The following is a 19,970-nucleotide window of genomic DNA, read 5'->3' on the forward strand; positions in this document are numbered from 1 at the left end:
AGAGTGTAAGACCTGTTAACATTTACATATATAGGTTAGAAGACTGTGAACTTTTCCTTGTTATGCTGCCACCTGCTGTCAAAACAAAGAACAGCGGGCACAAACCCCTGCTGCTTGATTTACTTGGTACAGTCCTGAACAGGATGTGAGGAGGAGCTAGTTTTGTTTGGTAGCTGTTTATGCTGAGGTGTGTGTGTTCGGACGTGCTGAAGAAGGCAAGGCCGCATTCTGCCCTGCTGAACAAGGTCCAAGTGCTTGAGTGTTGCGTGACATCTTCCCAAGACACAGATCCAAGAAAGGCTGGATGTGGAGCGAGGAGCCAGACAGCACGGGCAAATTACAGAGACGGGACAAAGACTGAACTTTAGAGGTGTCTGCCGGCGGAATACGGGCCCCAACGGTGACGAGGTACCCCACGCTGAAACCTGCAGTTAAGTGTGCACACTACTTTTAGTTAGGGACAGATAGGAAAAGACTCTGCACTGTGTTATGCAAGTAAGGTAACAAGGACCCTGCGGTTTTTTTGCTTAATAAGGATTTTTGTGTTTTTCTTTTGGGAGTACAATCTTAGGCTTCCCACCCTTGACAAGCTATTCAAAGTGGTTGCATGTATATTACATTATATCTACTGCTGTGCACATTCCCGCTTTTCTCTCCCTCCTTTCCCGCACTATTCCTCCACCTGTGTTGTGCAATATGTTATTAAATTTGCATTGATTAACCCCCGTGGTTCCGTGCAGTTTTTGCGTATCCCGTTACCTGCAGGTTATTACATTTGGCGTAGTCGGCAGGATACGCAGGCTGGTACGGAACCATGGACGGACAGAGGGGTGTCGCTGATGGGGGTGTCGCTGATGGAGGTGTTCTAATACAACCTGATGGGGGAATACCAGCAAGACAGCTGTCCCTGGGGGCTATACTGACCCATATACCAAAATTTACTGGCAACAATGTACCTCTCCATGACTGGGCGCAGAGAGTGAGGGGCATGTTGAGAGTAGCAGGAGTGACTGCAGAAAATCAAGGGGCGATATTGCTGATTGCCCTTGAAGGCCATGCTCAAGAGACTATTTTATTGCGCCCTGAGAGTGAACGAAAGACGTTAGAGCAGGTGGTGAAGATTCTTGAGAGAGTGTATGGCGGGAAACCAGAAGCAGGAGATTTACAGGCGCAACTGTTCTACAGGCTGCAGGGTGAAGAAGAAGGTCTGCCACAGTATGAAAATGCACTCCAGAGAATAATGAGACAAATGCTTACAGCAGAGCCAGAGCTAGCACAAACCCCCGGTTATGCTGACCGTACCCTGCGAGATCAATTCCTCCGCGGATTACATAACCCCAAGATCAAAGGTGCCCTCCGTGAACGGCTCAGGGTAGAAAAAAAACTAACTTTCCAGGAAATATTGGAAGAAGCAGTCTCCCGCGCACAAACTGAAAATTGCGACCCGCAGAACGCCTGGGGAGAAGTTTGTATGCATAAGATAGTCCCGGGTGAGAAAAACCGAGAACCGAGCCAACTTGAGGCTAAAGTCGATCAGTTACAAGAGACGGTTACTGCTCTACAAGAGTTGCTGAAGAATATGCAAGCCCTGGCGTCAGAAGTAAGAACGACAGCACCGCGGCCAAATACCCGCATGCATACCTATCAAGAAGAGAGGGGACAGATCGAGCAGAGACGATCGAGACCCGCTGGAGACTACCAGTGTTGGAACTGTGGAAATCAGAACCATTTATTCCGACACTGTCCGGAGAGGAAGACGTCTCAAGAAAGACCGCCGTTAAACTAGTGCCTCCCTCCATGGATGGGCACATGGCGGGGAGACCAACTGAGCTTAGAGAAAACCAACGCCCTGAAGATATAGCAGACAGCACGCCGACGATCATGGCCGAATTTGAAGGGAAAGAAGTAAGATGCTTGATGGATACTGGGTCCCAAGTGACCACCATGCCAGAATAGTTCTTCTACCAACATTTTGGACAAACTGTATCCATTGACAAAGGGGCACATATCAAACTGAGGGCTGCAAACAATCTTCCCATTCCGGTTGTAGGGGTCGTGTGGATGAACATACATGCATGTGGCCAGAACTTAGGCAAAAAAGGGATTGTGTTAACGGAGGGCCGGTACGACAGAGAGGTGCCGGCTATCGTGGGTATGAACGTCCTGAAAGAATTAGACCAGTTGCTCTTCAACAAGGGGGGCTGTGATTACTGGAAGACGACAGTTGCTAACAGGCCCGCCCAAAAGGTCTTCCAACACCTTATCCGTGCCCGAGGACTGTGGAGGAATGGTGGGAGCCGCTACTTGGTGGGGAGGGTTCGAGTCCCAAGACAGACAACAATTACTCTACCTCCAAATCGTGAGACAGTCCTCACCTTGCCAGTTGGAGCCCACCGTACACTCGAGGGGATGGAGGTGTTGGTGGAGCCTTACCGTGGTGAAGAGAACGGAGATGAACCGTTGGTGGCTCGCACTTTAGCAACAGTAAGAAATGGAAGAGTCCCTTTCCGTTGCGTGAACACCGGTGAACAGGCCTACACCTTGACCTTGGGAGTTGTTCTGGCCCATGTCTACCTGGCGCCTGAAATGGTGGCGACCGCAGAATCGATTGAATTGCAGCCCATGGCAGGGGAAGCCTGGACTTGGGCTGTTTCTATGGAAAGAAAAGAGAAACCCACTGATCAGTGGAACAGTCGCGTCATCTTAGGGCAGATGGGAGTGGACCTGAGCCCCTTCGCTTCGGAGCAAGCCCAAGCCATAGAAGACTTTATTTGGGAGAATCAAGCCACGTTCTCCCGTCACGCAGAAGATTTTGGCTGTACTGACAAGATTCAGCACGAAATACCCACTGGAGATGCCCCACCGATCAGGGAAAGGCACGTTACTTCTCCTCCCTTGATCTGGCCAGCGGATATTGGCAGGTCCCTGTGGCAGAGAAAGACAAGGCCAAGACCGCATTTATTGTACCCATGGGACTCTTCGAGTTCAATCGCATGCCGTTTGGACTAAATAATGCCCCAGGAACTTTTCAGCACCTCATGGAAAGTTGCCTTGGAGACATGAACTTCGAGGCCACGTTGATTTACCTGGATGACATAGTAGTGTATTCTGCAACCTCTGCAAACCAAAAAAATGCCGGATCTTTCAGGAAGAGATTGAATATCTCGGACACAAGGTGTCGGAAGCCGGCGTACAGCCCTCCGATGGGAAAGTGAGAGCAGTGCTACAATGGCCCACACCCAGCACAGTGCGGGAGGTTCGAGCTTTCCTGGGGCTAGCCGGATATTACCGTCGCTTTATCAAAGATTTCGCGAAGGAGGCAGAACCTTTGCACGAATTGCTCCGAGGGACTGCGAAAGGACCAAAAGCACAGAAAATTTGCTGGGGACCAAGACAAGCAGAAGCCTTACACCGATTGAAAGAGGCCTTGGTTAGCGCCCCTGTGCTTGCCTATGCAGACTATAACCTCCCTTTTCGGTTGTATACAGACGCAAGCCTCTACGGCCTGGGTGCAGTACTGGCCCAGGTACAGAATGGTACTGAACGGGTGATTGCATATGGAAGTCGGACGTTACGGGAAGCCGAGCGCAACCCCGAGAATTACAGTTCCTTTCGGCTGGAGTTACTGGCACTAGTATGGGCAATAACCGAAAGGTTCTCGGAATATCTCACGGGAGCCCAAATTGAAGTTTATACGGATAATAATCCCCTGGCTCACATCTCCACCGCCAAACTGGGAGCAATGGAACAGAGGTGGCTGGCACGACTCTCCAGATACAATTATCATGTGCAGTACCGCTCCAAGCATGAAAATCAGAATGCGGATGCCCTTTCTCGTGTTACCACCGAAGCCCCAGTGGGGGAGAGAGATGAACAGTTGGAGGAAGACGAAATTCCGGACTTCAGTAAATTCACCGCTCAAGTGGTAGAGGCTCGTATGCTGGAAATTACATCGGGCACAACATCATGCCTGCTTGGCCAAACCAGAGAGGAATGGGTGAAAATCCAGTCATCTGACCCAGAACTGCTTCAAGTGAAAGAGTGGGTGATCCAGCAGCGCAAGCCTAGAAAGGAAATACGGGCCACGCTGTCGCACGTGGCCCTCCAGATTCTCAGCCAGTGGGATAAGCTGTCGGTGCAGGAAGGGATGCTGTATCGGAAGGTGCACCTAGCTACAGAGTTGGAAGTACGGTGGCAAGTAGTGATACCCCAGAAGATGGCAGTACCATTCGCCCGAGAGGCGCATGAGAAGGGAGCCCATTTCGGACCGGACAAGACTTACCAGTGGTTGCAAAGAATAGTATACTGTCCTCAGATGCTTCGGGCAGTAGAGAAGGCCTGTAAACTGTGCCGTTCCTGTGAGTTAAGTAAAGCTCCCCCACAGCAGGCACCAGTACAGACTATTGCAACCAAAGAGCCATTGGAAGTACTCATGATCGATTATCTGAAGATTGGTCACTCCCACCGGGGCTATCAGTTCTGCCTTGTGATGACAGATCACTTCTCCAAATTTGCAGTGGTGACACCCACCAGAGATCAGACGGCTGAATCAGCTGCTCGAGCCATCAGTGATGACTTTATCCGGGTGTACGGCTGCCCCAAAAGAATACATTCCGACCAAGGGGCTTGCTTTCAGGGCGGTGTCATGAGAGAGCTGCAAAGGATTTACGGAATGCAGAAGTCAAGGACTACGCCTTATCATCCACAGGGCAACGGAGCCTGCGAGAGATTTAACCGGACCCTCCTACAAATGCTACGCACGTTAGAGGATGATCGTAAGAATCACTGGCCCGGCTATCTCGCAGAACTCGTGTGGGTGTACAATAATCGTGTCCACTCCACCACTGGGTACACCCCGTACGTGCTACTGTTTGGAAGAGCCGGAAGAGGCATTGAAGAGCTGAACCTAGCTCCCCCCGAGATCAGTGAAGGTCAGAGTGTGGGTTCCTGGGTTGACTGTCACCGTCGACGGCTGGAGACTATCCATCGAATTGTCACCAAGCGGCTGCAAGAAAAGACACATCCACAGCGGAAACCTGTGTGTGAAACCCCGTTCTTGCCAGGGGACCGAGTACTAGTTGCAGAGAAGCACCCGAGATACAAGTTGAGCGAGCGCTGGAAAACAGAGCCTTACATTGTGATCAGAAGAATCTCGCCCCACGGATCAGTATACGAAGTGAGAGGCGAGCAAAGAGGCAGCACCCTCATTCTGCATCGCAATATGCTGAGGCCCTGCTATTCAGAAGACAGGACCAGACAAAGTACCTCGGAGACGGTGCCCATGCCCGTTCCTGTTACCCTCGAAGAGGGCTCTGACGATGAAGAATGGTGGCGGGCCCCGACCAACCCAGCAGACTGGGAGAGATCCACGCCCCCATCCGTTCAAGACACAGGTGCCACCCCTGCAGAGCAGGAGTCACCAATCGCCAGAAATGGGGACGAGAATACTGTACTCCCTAATACAGCGCCGACGTCTGGTGACTTAGCCGTAGTACCACGCCGGACTGAGCGGGCTAATGCTGGTATTCCCCCTGATCGGTACTTGGCAGATGAATTTGTGTGTTCTGTCACTGGATCCTGTTTTAAGACATTGGCTCCCAAGCAACAGGTTGTGAATCAGGGCAGGAGTTGCCACCGTGTGCCCCTGTGCAGAGCGCCTCAGGAGAGTATCGGCCGGGACGGCCGAGGTTAAAGAGGGGGGGAAATGTAAGACCTGTTAACATTTACATATATAGGTTAGAAGACTGTGAACTTTTCCTTGTTATGCTGCCACCTGCTGTCAAAACAAAGAACAGCGGGCACAAACCCCTGCTGCTTGATTTACTTGGTACAGTCCTGAACAGGATGTGAGGAGGAGCTAGTTTTGTTTGGTAGCTGTTTATGCTGAGGTGTGTGTGTTCGGACGTGCTGAAGAAGGCAAGGCCGCATTCTGCCCTGCTGAACAAGGTCCAAGTACCTGAGTGTTGCGTGACATCTTCCCAAGACACAGATCCAAGAAAGGCTGGATCTGGAGCGAGGAGCCAGACAGCACGGGCAAATTACAGAGATGGGACAAAGACTGAACTTTAGAGGTGTCTGCCGGCGGAATACGGGCCCCAACGGTGACGAGGTACCCCACGCTGAAACCTGCAGTTAAGTGTACACACTCCTTTTAGTTAGGGACAGATAGGAAAAGACTCTGCACTGTGTTATGCAAGTAAGGTAACAAGGACCCTGCGGTTTTTTTGCTTAATAAGGATTTTTGTGTTTTGCTTTTGGGAGTACAATCTTAGGCTTCCCACCCTTGACAAGCTATTCAAAGTGGTTGCATGTATATTACATTATATCTACTGCTGTGCACATTCCTGCTTTTCTCTCCCTCCTTTCCCGCACTATTCCTCCACCTGTGTTGTGCAATATGTTATTAAATTTGCATTGATTAACCCCCGTGGTTCCGTGCAGTCCTTGCGTATCCCATTACCTGCATGAAGCTGGAGGGCCTAGCGGTGACTTGCCAGGGTGGTGGGGTGTCAGTGCAGGAAGCTGGAGAGCCTAGAGGTAACTTTCCATGGTGGTGGGGTGTCAGAGCAAGCAGCACAACAGGAGGACTGGGTAATGAAGAGTAAGAAATGGGGTGGGGACCTTCAAAAACTTAGCATGGAATCCCTGTCTCTTCCCGTTATGCCCCTGACAATTGTGCATGATGATTTACACTAAAAGAAAATTCCGTTTACAAAATGTTCTCCTTTAAGAAAAAAATTTAGAACCAATATTAATAAACTAAATTCCTTTGAAATCTTGATATATTGGCTTAGATTTGCTTGGCCCGTTATCTTTATTAGAGAGCCTCATTGATAGTTATTATCCATAGGATTCTCAATTATTTAGTATGGAAATACTACTGCACAATAGAAAACCTGTGTTCAATAAATACAGTAATTGAAAAAAGCTGGAGCCCATCCAGAATATGATAGAGTAAAATAAATATTCATTGCTGTAAATAGCAAAATAGATAAATTTTCTTATATTAATTTATTCATAATGTTAATCTATATAAGAGAATGTATATATTCCATGGTGTATAGTCAGTACAATGAAAAATTGTGACCTGTATCGTTCACCTTTTCCCTACTTTGATCAGTACGCCCTGTCCTGCTTTGGCCTTGGCCTTCTTTTCTGCAGGAATGCTGTGTCAGGCAAATTTATAAAAGTGCTTCAGATCTCACTTTGACCATAACGGAAGGGACTTGGTGATGAAAGACCTTGTCCTCGGGGGATTTTCAGCCATTATTTTTATCATATGGTAAAAATAGGATTCTCAAAATGTCCTGAATTTTGCCAGGGCTTTGAGGACAGTGCCATCTAATCCGTCCTGAGGGAAGCCCATGTACTTGAAAATGTATAGTTTACCTAAGACTTTATACCGTACCATAGACTGAAATTCAAGCATGTTCCATAAAAATCAGATAACTTTTTTTTATAAAAAATTTTGCTAATATATCCAAATCTGTGTAAAAAAAGATACACCGCTGTTCCACAAGATAATAGGCATGCCACATACCGTATATGAAAATGCTCAACATGACATGAAATCCTTCTAAAAATCCTATTCACTTGTAATAAATCTCATAGATCTAACAAGTTTGTTGAACATAAACTAATATATTATTGTGTATTTATCTGCCTTTGTCCTTACATATAAAATATATCTAATATTTGGTCTTGTCTATTGTACTAAGGCCCGTTTCACACGTCAGTGAAAAACACTGACGTTTTTCACTAAAACACGCACATGTCCCTCCATGTGCCATGAATTACGGCACACGTGGGTTGTCTAAGTGCAATCCGGGCTCCGTTCTCTGTGGCCCGTGATTGCACTTAGAGATTAACTCACCTGTGCGCGCTCTCGCTCTCCATGGTGCTGATCGCTCCCGCGGTGCAGCATCCGGCCGGCGCTGACCCCCGCAGCTGCTTCCAGGTCGGCTGTGTCGTGCATCATGAATATACGCAACAGTAATGAGCCGGCTCAGAAGCAGCAGGCTGCACGGGCTGCAGAGGACATCGCTGGAGCCGGGTGAGTAAAAATTATTTTTATTTTAAAAGCACGTTTTTTTCTGGCACGTGTTTCACGGATCACACCACTGCGTGGTCCGTGGGACATCAGTGATGCCAGAAAAAAATGGACATGTCTCCGTGCGGCAATCACGGACACGCGTGAACGCTGCACGGAGACATGGTCAGTGAAAAATCACTGATGTGTGAGCAGACCCATTCATTATAATGGGTCTGCGTATGTCAGTGATTCTGGTACGTTTAAAAAAAAGCACAAACGTACCAGAATCACTGACGTGTGAAAGGGGCCTAATGCAGAGCATAATGTACAGCATTTGGCTACAGAATTTAAACCAATGCTATTGTAAATGGATGGCGCAGCTTAAGGCCTCTTTCTGGTACGTGTATTGTCCGTTTAAACACGTACTGAAAACAAGGACATACGTAGACCTATTAAATGCAATGGGTTTACGCACGTGTCTGTGTTTTTATATGGACTGTGTGTCTATGTGGAGAACATGCGTTTCCATGTGCTCCACAAGGCAACATGTTTTCTGCCGCACGGGTGTCACATACTCATGTGATCCTTGTGACATCAGTGTGACACATACTGGAGATAACACATCACTTAAAAAAAAAAAAAGTATACTTACCTGTCTCTGCCTCTGCTGTTGCATCTGGGTCCCACTCATTAAGCTCATGAATATTCACTGCACTGACTGCGGACCCGGAAGCAACAGCAGCGCGGGAGACAGCAGCATCGGAAGCAGGTAAGTATACAAGTTCATGCTGTCCATGGGCTATCCGGATATGGCACAGATAGCAATGGGACAGCACAGTAACACACGGATAGCCCAGGGAACTTCACAATGGACCGTGCAAAACATTTGTTTTTTGCATGGACATGTGAAGGGAGCCTAAGGCAAAGTTCCCATAATTTGGTACATTTCTGATGCTGCAGATGTTTTGCAGTACTTCTGCACAAATTAGCTAAATTGCTACTGGCGTCATTTAATTATGTTTTTTTAGATTTATTTTTATCATGTTTTCTTGTGTCATATTTTAAATAAAATTGCTTCGTTTTGGATACTTCTTGTTACATAGCTTTGATAAAACTTTATTCCTATAGTCCTCCATGCATTTCTTTTGCTGTAACGCAATAAAAACGCATATGTATTTTTTTATCTGCCCCATTTGCCTCATCTCATTCAAGTCTATGGAAAAATAAATTCAAATAAAATGCGTATATACCGCAAGAAAAATTAACATGTTGCAAATTTTAAAATTGCACCGCAGGTTAGTTTCTGAAATGTAAAAAAAAGAATAGTTGACATGAGATTTCCATAAATCCCTTCCACTTTGCTGTTTCTTTGCTCAGCGAAAATATGGAATGACAAAAAAACAAATTTGTTACAGTGTTTAGGCTACTAGTTTACTAAGGATAGCCACCATGGACGGACACAGACAGCAGTGGACCCCTGTGCAAGAACAATAAGTAGTCCCTTTGCAGTGAAATGTCTCATAATGCACAATTCCACCTGCCTTGGGGCTGGAGGTGGCCTCCTTACCCCTTGGGCTCCTGTGTGGCTGCATAGATTGTACCAATGGCCTGTCCACCCACGATCACCACTACCAATAATTCTTGATTTTCAGTAAATTCTAACAGTACAGTGTCAATAATACAAATTTACATCCCACAGTATAAGCTAAGAATGAATCTTCTACTTGGCTATGATACCAAGACGTTATTAAACATACCTCAACATACTTATCAGTGTAACACAATAAACTTAGGATCTCAACAATCTGCTACCATAAAATATTAATACCTTAACACTCATAAACCGGAGGCCGGGTTTTGCGAAGCCGCAGTGACTCTGGGCAGTTGCATTGAGAAGTCCTGCCCGAGCAGCCTTAAAAACAGACAAAATCCGAGTCATCTTTAGGGCTTCGTAGAGCAGATCAGCCCTCCCGGAGCAAGTAGGGATAGGTGTTTAGGCTGCAGAGTGGCTTGTAGGAAAGAGGCTTCAGCCAGGGTCACATTTGCTGATATTTGCTCCGATGTGGGCATTTAATAAATTCGAGCCAAGCTCCACCTCTTGGTGTCCAACTCCCTCTTTTACACAGAGGATATACCGTGAATTTTAGATGTCTGCGTGACGACGTTGCAACACTGATTAAACATTGTCTCTTGGAGTGATGTTCAAACACACGTTACTTTACAAGACCTCTGCTTTTCTTTTATCAGCAATGCTATACTCTGCCGGTGCTAGGAATCGATAGAAAACAGAAAAAAAACAGCTATTGCACTGTCCTTGTAAGAGCCCTTGTAACATGAAAGTCAAATAAACTTAAGCTAACAGTGCATAGAGGTGGCCTCATGTCCAGAATGTAGAATGTATGGGTCACAAGACTTGGTTGACCTGTCTGGGTGAAAGACTGATTATCTGGTATTTGATAGTTTAAAATGGTGGTTGGAAAGTTTGTCCAGAAACTTCCATAATAATTCTCGTGAAATCTTTAGTATGACAGTTCTGAACATTTCTGCAGTGTGGTCACTTGGCACTATGCAGGCTTCTAATAGCACTACTTGCTTGCCTACATGTAACATTGTATTATTCAGTAATGGTGGTGCTTTGCTATACACAGAAACATCAGAATATAATATTAATCCAACAAGGGCTAGCATAAAGTGACACTCGCCAAATGATAGAACAATCTTCTTTATAATGTACCATAATCCCTTCAAATAAGTGATAAAAATACTGTTGGATGTATACTGCTTTGTCCTGCAGCCTGTCCATAGGATATGGTTTTACAGAGCTCTAATATGGGGTCTATATGGCATGAGTGCTTACAGAGTACCTGTCAAGCTAGGTACAGGGAAGTACCAAGCAAATGCCAAAAGGAAACGGAAACCCTGTGTCCAGGGAAGAGGGAAATGGTGACCACTGACCAAACCTACCGCTGGTCCCGGAGGTCCATCATCATCTTAGATACTTTAGGTTCTACACCTATGCGCCGAGCTGGATACCTGACCCTCGGTATCCCTAGTGCTGGGCCCTAAATAGGGAATGGATGGGATGAGATCTTCGTCAACCCCACTAAAGAAAACACAAGGAGGACACACACAGGAAATAGTGTATGAACTACTTATCCAAAGATGACTCAGGTAGAAATTCATCAAAGTTTTAGCAATGATACCACAGATGAGTACAAGCCACCTGCTAGCAACCAGAGCTTGAATGAACTGAATATCACCAGCACAAGTCCAGGGAAGATGGGAGTATTTTATCATATGGAAAATACTGATAATCAGCAGCTGGATGGAAGGCTAGCTCCTGCAGGATCCCAAAGGGAGGGAGATGAAAACCCAGCAGAAAAGGTACATATTACAATGAATACTAACAGCAGGAACAATAGATGGTCAGGGAGCATTTTGTGCAGCCAAACATTGTGACCTTCTATTGCCAGAAACCACATGACTGTCACACCTGTGACAGTACCTATCAACAATCTGGGGCTACCATTTTTCTTTATCAAAAGAGTTGGCAGCCTTAAGCTGGTGTCACACTAAACGACAGCGACAACGACGTCGCTGTTACGTCACCATTTTCGGTGACGTAACAGCGACCTTGTAAGTCGCTGTTATGATCGCTGCTTAGCTGTCAAACACAGCAGAAGCAGCGATCATAACGTCGCTGTGCTACATGTGCAGAGAGCAGGGAGCCGCGCTTAGCGCTGGCTCCTTGCTCTCCTGCAGCACACATCGGGTTAATTAACTCGATGTGTGCTGCAGCTACATGTCACACAGTTCAGAGAGCAGGGAGCCGCGCTTAGCGCTGGCTCCTTGCTCTCCTGCAGCACACATCGGGTTAATTAACCCGATGTGTGCTGCAGCTACATGTCACAGTTCAGAGAGCAGGGAGCCGCGCGCACTGCTTAGCGCTGGCTCCTTGCTCTCCTTGCTACAGTATTCATCGGGTTAATTACCCGATGCATACTGCAGCCACATGTCACAGTGCAGGAGCCGGCACTGGCAGCAAGAGCGGAGGCTGGTAACCAGCGTAAACATCGGGTAACCAGGGAAAGTGCTTCCCTTGGTTACCCGATGTTTACGCTGGTTACAGCTTACCGCAGCTGCCAGTGCCGGCTCCTGCTCGCTTCATTTCGTCGCTCTCTCGCTGTCACACACAGCGATGTGTGTGTCACAGCGGGAGAGTGACGACCAAAAAATGAAGCTGGACATTCAGCAACGACCGGCGACCTCACAGCAGGGGCCAGGTCGTTGCTGGATGTCACACACAGCGACAGCGACGGGACGTCGCTGCAACGTCACAGAAAATGGTGACGTAGCAGCGACGTCGTTGTCGTCGTCGTTATGTGTGACACCAGCTTTAGACTGGGGAATTTACTAGTGTCAAAAGTGCTTATACGTGCTATAAATGGCCTTCAAAAGGGACAAACGTCCAACCAAAGTTAGGCCCAAGCTTTTGGGTTGGGGATTCCATTATACAGTGAGAACCCATCACCCTCTGTAGCCGTTTTCCTGTGAAAGAGAAAGACCTCACAAAATCTCACTGTTTTCACTAACCCAGAATAGCTGTGTACTTAAAGGCAAACCTGACAGACTAGTCCCCCTGCTGTGTGGTCCTGGACAGCTTCTAAAGTATGTTCTTCTATAAAATGCAGCAACATTTCCGAGTCAAACGTGCATGACGAAAATCATACGGGGTCTGACACATGCTGCTTGTGGATCGGGCAGCAGGTATCGGCTGTAAGGTTCCCTTTAAGCTGTTACCAAATGATGATGGCACGAATAATGTAAATTACATGACAGCACAAAGGTAAAATCTCACTTTTCACTTGCGTATAAATATGATGAACGAAATTCGATAAAGAATCGGATTGCACTCTGACAAATCTAATTCCATAAATCAGTGCTGATCTGTGATTTTTTTCCTCAGCTGTATTCGGACTGAAGAAAACAATAGCATCTTGCTGCGTATGGTCGCATACAAGGGCCAAGACTTGCCAATGCAAGACAATGGGTACGAGAAAAAAAAAATGGATGTCAGAGAGGTATGCCGTTTGCAATTTTATGGACACATTACCACACTGTAAATGGTCCTAATAGCGCCGGAGAAAAGAAATGACTATCATATGGATGCTAGGTGGGAAAAAAATGCACAATCACATAGCACTAGCAAGACATACGGAAGGACATACACATGACACTCATACAACCCCTCAAGCCACGACCATCCCGGATCTGAGCTACCCAGTCTGCGCCGGGGTGGCACACCTCTAATTCTTTCTGGGGTCATGAATAGGATAAGGACTGGACCCATTAAACCGGGTGACGTGTTCCTTCCAGAACTGTCCAAACTGTGCTGTGGCTGTCCGTTTGAATTGCCGCCATTTTGCCGCCATCTTGCCCACCATTTTGGCGCCTAAAAACAACAACGCCGCCATCATCCCCAGCAAAAGGGCGCAAAGCCGGAGCTCCACCCCCATCCGTAACAGGATGTAAAGGCGGAGATTGGGTAGGGACACCAGGACTCTGAAGGAAAAGTTCCTGGAACAGAGAGAGCAGCAGGATGTCGGTGCCAAGAGACTGGTCGTTTGAGAATTCCGTTATCGGGATGGCTGCATGGATTGAAGAGGAGACAGAGCGGCTCTGCAGGAGAATGAGGATGCAATTCCTGTTCCTGCTGGATGACTGGAGGATCGAGATGAGGAATGTGGCCGCGACGGTGCGGGCCCGTGAAGTGGAAAGTGGAAGCCCTGTGTGTAGAGCGGGCAAGCAGAAGCCCAGTTCCGGTTGATCTGGCCTACCCAGCCGCAGAGCCCGGTCTGCCCCCGGCCACCGCAACAGCCATGCCACCTCCTCCGGCATCGGCTGAAGCTGTAGCCGAGCCGCTGCCCCCAACACAGCGGAGCCTCCAGCCCCCGCAGATTATGAGCAGGCCGCAACGCCTCCGGCCCTACCACCGTCCAGAACAGACCAGGCTGCAACGCCTCCAGTACCATCCACGGCCAGACCAGACTCGGCCGCATCCCCGGGTCCGTACCTCGGTATAAAGCACCCGGCCGCTGCTACCCCAGCTGCGGAACAACCGGTTCATCTAGTTACCATTACAGAGGTTGCCGCCCGCACGCATAGAGAGAAAGGGCACCCCGACTGACACCTGAAACCAGAAAATGTGGTTTCATACTGCCGAGGGTGCGGGGAGTGGAGCTGATACGCCTGAGAAGATAATAAGTACACCCTGGTGGTGGGGAAGATAGTGCCAGCCTCCACAACCGCCCCAGATTGCCTGATAGGATAAAATAATAGCGGAACCTGGCTATCTCGTTACAGTGTTATGTTATATAATGCTTCAAAAATGATAAGTAATGTTTGAAAATGATTACCCGAAAAGTAACCTGATTTGCAAGTTTTATAATTTTTGTACCCGGTGCATGGACCCTGTTTTACTCTCCCTTAGTATTAAAAATGGACCATGGCTGCAGGACTGGCAGCAGTCAGCACAAACTTGTGCTCATTGTAAATAGTTGCTTTTCTGGGAAACCTCATCCCCCGCGCTGTGCTGATGCCTTCAATCTCTGAACTCCTAGGGAAGTTCATAAAGAGACTCTCCCTCCTAGGTTAATTATCAGGACGGATGAACCTGCTACTGACCTAGGGTCCTGTACACCGTCATGCTTGGTACCGGTCAGTTATTTTGTGTTTCTGATGCCGACAGTCCTCCTAGACTACGTCCGTCGCACCCTTCCAATGTCACTGCCATCGGTCCCTGACTCCTCTGGTCCTGGGCCACCGTCTGCGACCCAACCTTGGTCTAGCTCCCCGGGAGCTACCACTCCAGCTCCTCACTCTTTGAGGGCTCTCACTCAACTCCTCTTCCTCCCTCCCACCAGTCTGCCTGACCCCTAGGTGGGAGGCCTTATTCCGCTTATCCAACCCACTGGTGTGTCTGACAGGTCATGATGTGAGGTGTGATTGAGATTTGTGCTGAGGTTAGTGACACTGATTTCTTAGGAACCTGGAACCAGGGGGGTAGGCCCTGCACCCTTCGTAAGGATTGCAGTATCCTGTGGCACCCTGATATATTCAGGGGCGCCACAATTGTAGACAGTTAGTAACACATGCAACACCAGTGCTCACTTAGCCAAACAGAAAGGTCCCTTAACTCTTTACACTGTCATGTCAGAGATGACCTTCCTTTTATTCCTTCCTCGTAGTGTGAGGTACTGCTCCTCAACCTGTCCCCCTCTACTATCTTGGACCTTGTCCTTAAGCTCTGGGGTCTGTGCCTCCTTCCCTGACTCCGCTCACCTTCTTCCGATTCTGGGCCCCGGCGGCTCTCTATCCGGTTGACTCTCTAAGACTGCTGGGGTGAGCCATAGGCTCTGGACCTCTCGAGCATACCTCATGGTTCCCTGACTGGCCTTAGCATCAAGGCCATGTCTTCTCACACTTAATTCCTATTCTAGATAGGCTCCTCTCGAGACCTCTGAACCATCCTCTTTCTCGCATCTTTCACTTCCCTTTTAACCTTATTTTTTCCATGCTGCCGTTATCTCAGCCCAACTATTAGGCGGTGCCTTAGGTAACAGTCTCACTTTACTGTGTCTGGAACCTGCACCCAGCCAGCAGCACAACATATTAACACATGCAATAAGAACTTAATATCACACACAGAGTACATAACATAACCGATACAGGACAAGACCATCTTCTACACCAGTGTACATTGGAGCAGTAAGCAAAACAGCAGCTTTACTTGCAACTATTTAGCATATGATTAGTTATGCAGATTCTTGTCATGTCACTGCATTGTTACTGTTTTGCTCCTAAAAATCTAAATTTTATTTTTTGTTAATTTGTTAGTATTTTGTAAATCCATCTTTGGCTTTCAGCACTGCATGAATCCTTCTGGGCATGCTCTTAATTACATTCAAACATGTCTCCACCAAAAACTGATCCCAGGTCTCTTGTACACGTTCCTAATGTTGGTGCATACTGGTCAACTCACTTTGGTATGTATACAGCTTTTTCTTCAACTCTACCAACAAGTGTTTGATTGGGTTGAGGTCTGGGGACTGTGGGGGCCAATACAGCACCTCTACTTCAATGTCATTGAACCATTTCTTCATCAATCTCTGCTTATGCTTCGGGTTGTTGTCCTGCTGGAACACCATGTCATCCATTTTATACCCATAATACTCGAGTGTAAAAAGTAACTCATCTTGTAGGATACTCGCATATAGCTCAGCATTGAGACCACCATCGATCCCGGTCAAGTATCCAACAGCTTTGACAGAGAAACAACCCCATATCATCAGGCTTCCTCTACCAAAGGAAGGTCCTTTATTTTCACAATCCGTTAGCCCCGTTTTCCCTTGTTTTTTCCAGACCCATTTGTACCCATAAGAGCCTAGTCTATTAACTTTAGTCTCATTGCTCCAAATCATCAGTTTCCAATCTTGTCCTGTCCATTTTTCATACTTCTTTGCAAACTCAAGCCTATGCTTCTGATGATGATATTGAAGTCGAGGCTTTTCATCTTTTGTCAAGCCACCATTCCAGACTTGTGTAATGCGTATCATATGGGGCTGGCATAGATGTGTGTGATTTCACTATTATGAGGCATTTGAGCCACCTCCACTGCAGTGTTTGTTGCTCCACAACTGATAGACCTTTGTGATGAGCCAACCTGTTGACTCTGACATTTTGCCTGGACGTCCACCTCTTGGCTTTTGCATGGATGGACAGACTTCATTTCATATTTTTCCAACTGCATACCTCCCAACCGTCCCGGATTCTGCGGGACTTGCACGATTTATCAGGGCTGTCCCGCACTCCCGCGGCTCACAGCTGATGTCCCGGCTCCTCCCCTCAGTGGAGTGAATAAATTAAATTATATTATCATCGGCTCTGGATTTTCAGGGAAGCCGGGACTCGAACTCGTGGAACTGTGAGTTCATTGTTGCAAAGGCAGCAGCTCTAACCACTGAGCTACTGCCTGTATTGAAAGCAATAGGAAGATTTTGTGATCTTGACCTCTATACCGCAGACACCAGAAGCAGGTTATTCAGCTGCAAAGATGGATGGAGGGAGGGATCAATGGAAGGATAGAGGGAGGGATGGATGGATGATAGAGGGATGAATGGAGGGATAGAGGGAGGGATGAATGGAGGGATAGAGGCAGGGATGGATGGATGATAGAAGGATGAATGGAGGGATGAATGGAGGGATAGAGGGAGGGATGGATGGATGATAGAGGGATGAATGGAGGGATGAATGGAGGGATAGAGGGATGAATAGAGGGATGAATGGAGGGATGAATGGAGGGATAGAGGGAGGGATGGATGGATGATAGAGGGATGAATGGAGGGATGAATGGAGGGATAGAAGGAGGGATGAATGGAGGGATAGAGGGATGAATGGAGGGATAGAGGGAGGGATGGATGATAGAGGGATAAATGGAGGGATGAATGGAGGGATAGAGGGAGGGATGAATGGAGGGATAGAGGGATGAATGGAGGGATAGAGGCAGGGATGGATGGATGGATAATAGAGGGATGAATGGAGGGATGAATGGAGGGCTAGAGGGAGGGATGGATGGATGATAGAGGGATGAATGGAGGGATAGAAGGAGGGATGAATGGAGGGATAGAAGGAGGGATGGATGGATGATAGAGGGATGAATGGAGGGATAGAAGGAGGGATGAATGGAGGGATAGAGGGAGGGATGGATGGATGATAGAGGGATGAATGGAGGGATGAATGGAGGGATAGAGGGAGGGATAGAGGGAGGGATGGATGGATGATAGAGGGATGAATAGAGGGATGAATGGAGGGATAGAGGGATGAATGGAGAGATAGAGGGAGGGGTGGATGGATGATAGAGGGATGAATGGAGGGATAGAGGGAGGGATGGATGATAGAGGGATGAATGGAGGGATAGAGGGAGGGATGAATGGAGGGATAGAGGGATGAAAGGAGGGATACAGGGAGGGATGGATGGATGATAGAGGGATGAATGGAGGGATGAATGGAGGGATAGAGGGAGGGATGGATGGATGATAGAGGGATGAATGGAGGGATAGAGGGAGGGATGGATGATGGAGGGATGAATGGAGGGATAGAGGGAGGGATGGATGCATGGATGATAGAGGGATGAATGGAGGGATAGAGGGAGGGATGGATGGATGATAGAGGGATGAATGGAGGGATAGAGGGAGGGATGGATGGATGATAGAGGGATGAATGGAGTTATAGAGGGAGGGATGAATGGAGGGATAGAGGGATGAATGGAGGGATAGAGGCAGGGATGGATGGATGATAGAGGGATGAATTGAGGGATGAATGGAGGGATAGAGGGAGGGATGGATGGATGATAGAGGGATGAATGGAGGGATGAATGGAGGGATAGAAGGAGGGATGAATCGAGGGATAGAGGGATGAAAGGAGGGATACAGGGAGGGATGGATGGATGATAGAGGGATGAATGGAGGGATGAATGGAGGGATAGAGGGAGGGATGGATGGATAATAAAGGGATGAATGGAGGGATAGAGGGAGGGATGGATGATAGAGAGATGAATGGAGGGATAGAGGGAGGGATGGATGCATGGATGATAGAGGGATGAATGGAGGGATAGAGAGAGGGATGGATGGATGATAGAGGGATAAATGGAGGGATAGAGGGAGGGATGGATGGATGATAGAGGGATGAATGGAGGGATAGAGGGAGGGATGAATGGAGGGATAGAGGGAGGGATGAATGGAGGGATAGAGGGATGAATGGAGGGATAGAGGCAGGAATGGATGGATGATAGAGGCATGAATTGAGGGATGAATGGAGGGATAGAGGAAGGGATGGATGGATGATAGAGGGATGAATGGAGGGATAGAAGGAGGGATGAATGGAGGGATAGAGGGATGAAAGGAGGGATACAGGGAGGGATGGATGGATGAATGGAGGGATGAATGGAGGGATAGAGGGAGGGATGGATGGATGATAGAGGGATGAATGGAGGGATAGAGGAAGGGATGGATGGATGGATGATAGAGGGATGAATTGAGGCATGAATGGAGGGATAGAGGGAGGAATGGATGGATGATAGAGGGATGAATGGAGGGATGAATGGAGGGAAAGAAGGAGGGATGAATGGAGGGATAGAGGGATGAAAGGAGGGATACAGGGAGGGATGGATGGATGATAGAGGGATGAATGGAGGGATAGAGGGAGGGATGGATGGATGATAGAGGGATGAATGGAGAGATGAATGGAGGGATAGAGGGAGGGATGGATGCATGGATGATAGAGGGATGAATGGAGGGATAGAGGAAGGGATGGATGGATGATAGAGGGATGAATGGAGGGATAGAAGGAGGGATGAATGGAGGGATAGAGGGATGAAAGGAGGGATACAGGGAGGGATGGATGGATGAATGGAGGGATGAATGGAGGGATAGAGGGAGGGATGGATGGATGATAGAGGGATGAATGGAGGGATAGAGGCAGGGATGGATGGATGGATGATAGAGGGATGAATTGAGGCATGAATGGAGGGATAGAGGGAGGAATGGATGGATGATAGAGGGATGAATGGAGGGATGAATGGAGGGAAAGAAGGAGGGATGAATGGAGGGATAGAGGGATGAAAGGAGGGATACAGGGAGGGATGGATGGATGATAGAGGGATGAATGGAGGGATAGAGGGAGGGATGGATGGATGATAGAGGGATGAATGGAGGGATGAATGGAGGGATAGAGGGAGGGATGGATGCATGGATGATAGAGGGATGAAAGGAGGGATACAGGGAGGGATGGATGGATGATAGAGGGATGAATGGAGGGATGAATGGAGGGATAGAGGGAGGGATAGAGGGAGGGATGGATGGATGATAGAGGGATGAATGGA

The 19,970-nt window shown here is 47.9% G+C and overlaps 1 protein-coding gene across 1 annotated transcript in view; it reads right to left on the minus strand.

Moving 5' to 3' along the window:
* The window catches only part of CPS1 (carbamoyl-phosphate synthase 1), a 175,390-nt gene extending 165,410 nt beyond the window's left edge, over positions 1–9,980 (minus strand). The window contains exon 1 of the mRNA XM_075317540.1: positions 9,861–9,980. Within this exon, the coding sequence (XP_075173655.1) occupies positions 9,861–9,971 (111 nt within the window). The 5' untranslated portion in view covers positions 9,972–9,980. The remainder of the gene's footprint in view (positions 1–9,860) is intronic.
* Between the last annotated feature and the right edge of the window lie 9,990 nt (positions 9,981–19,970).

This window comes from Anomaloglossus baeobatrachus, chromosome 7 (assembly GCF_048569485.1).
Source record: "Anomaloglossus baeobatrachus isolate aAnoBae1 chromosome 7, aAnoBae1.hap1, whole genome shotgun sequence".
Taxonomy (NCBI): domain Eukaryota; kingdom Metazoa; phylum Chordata; class Amphibia; order Anura; family Aromobatidae; genus Anomaloglossus; species Anomaloglossus baeobatrachus.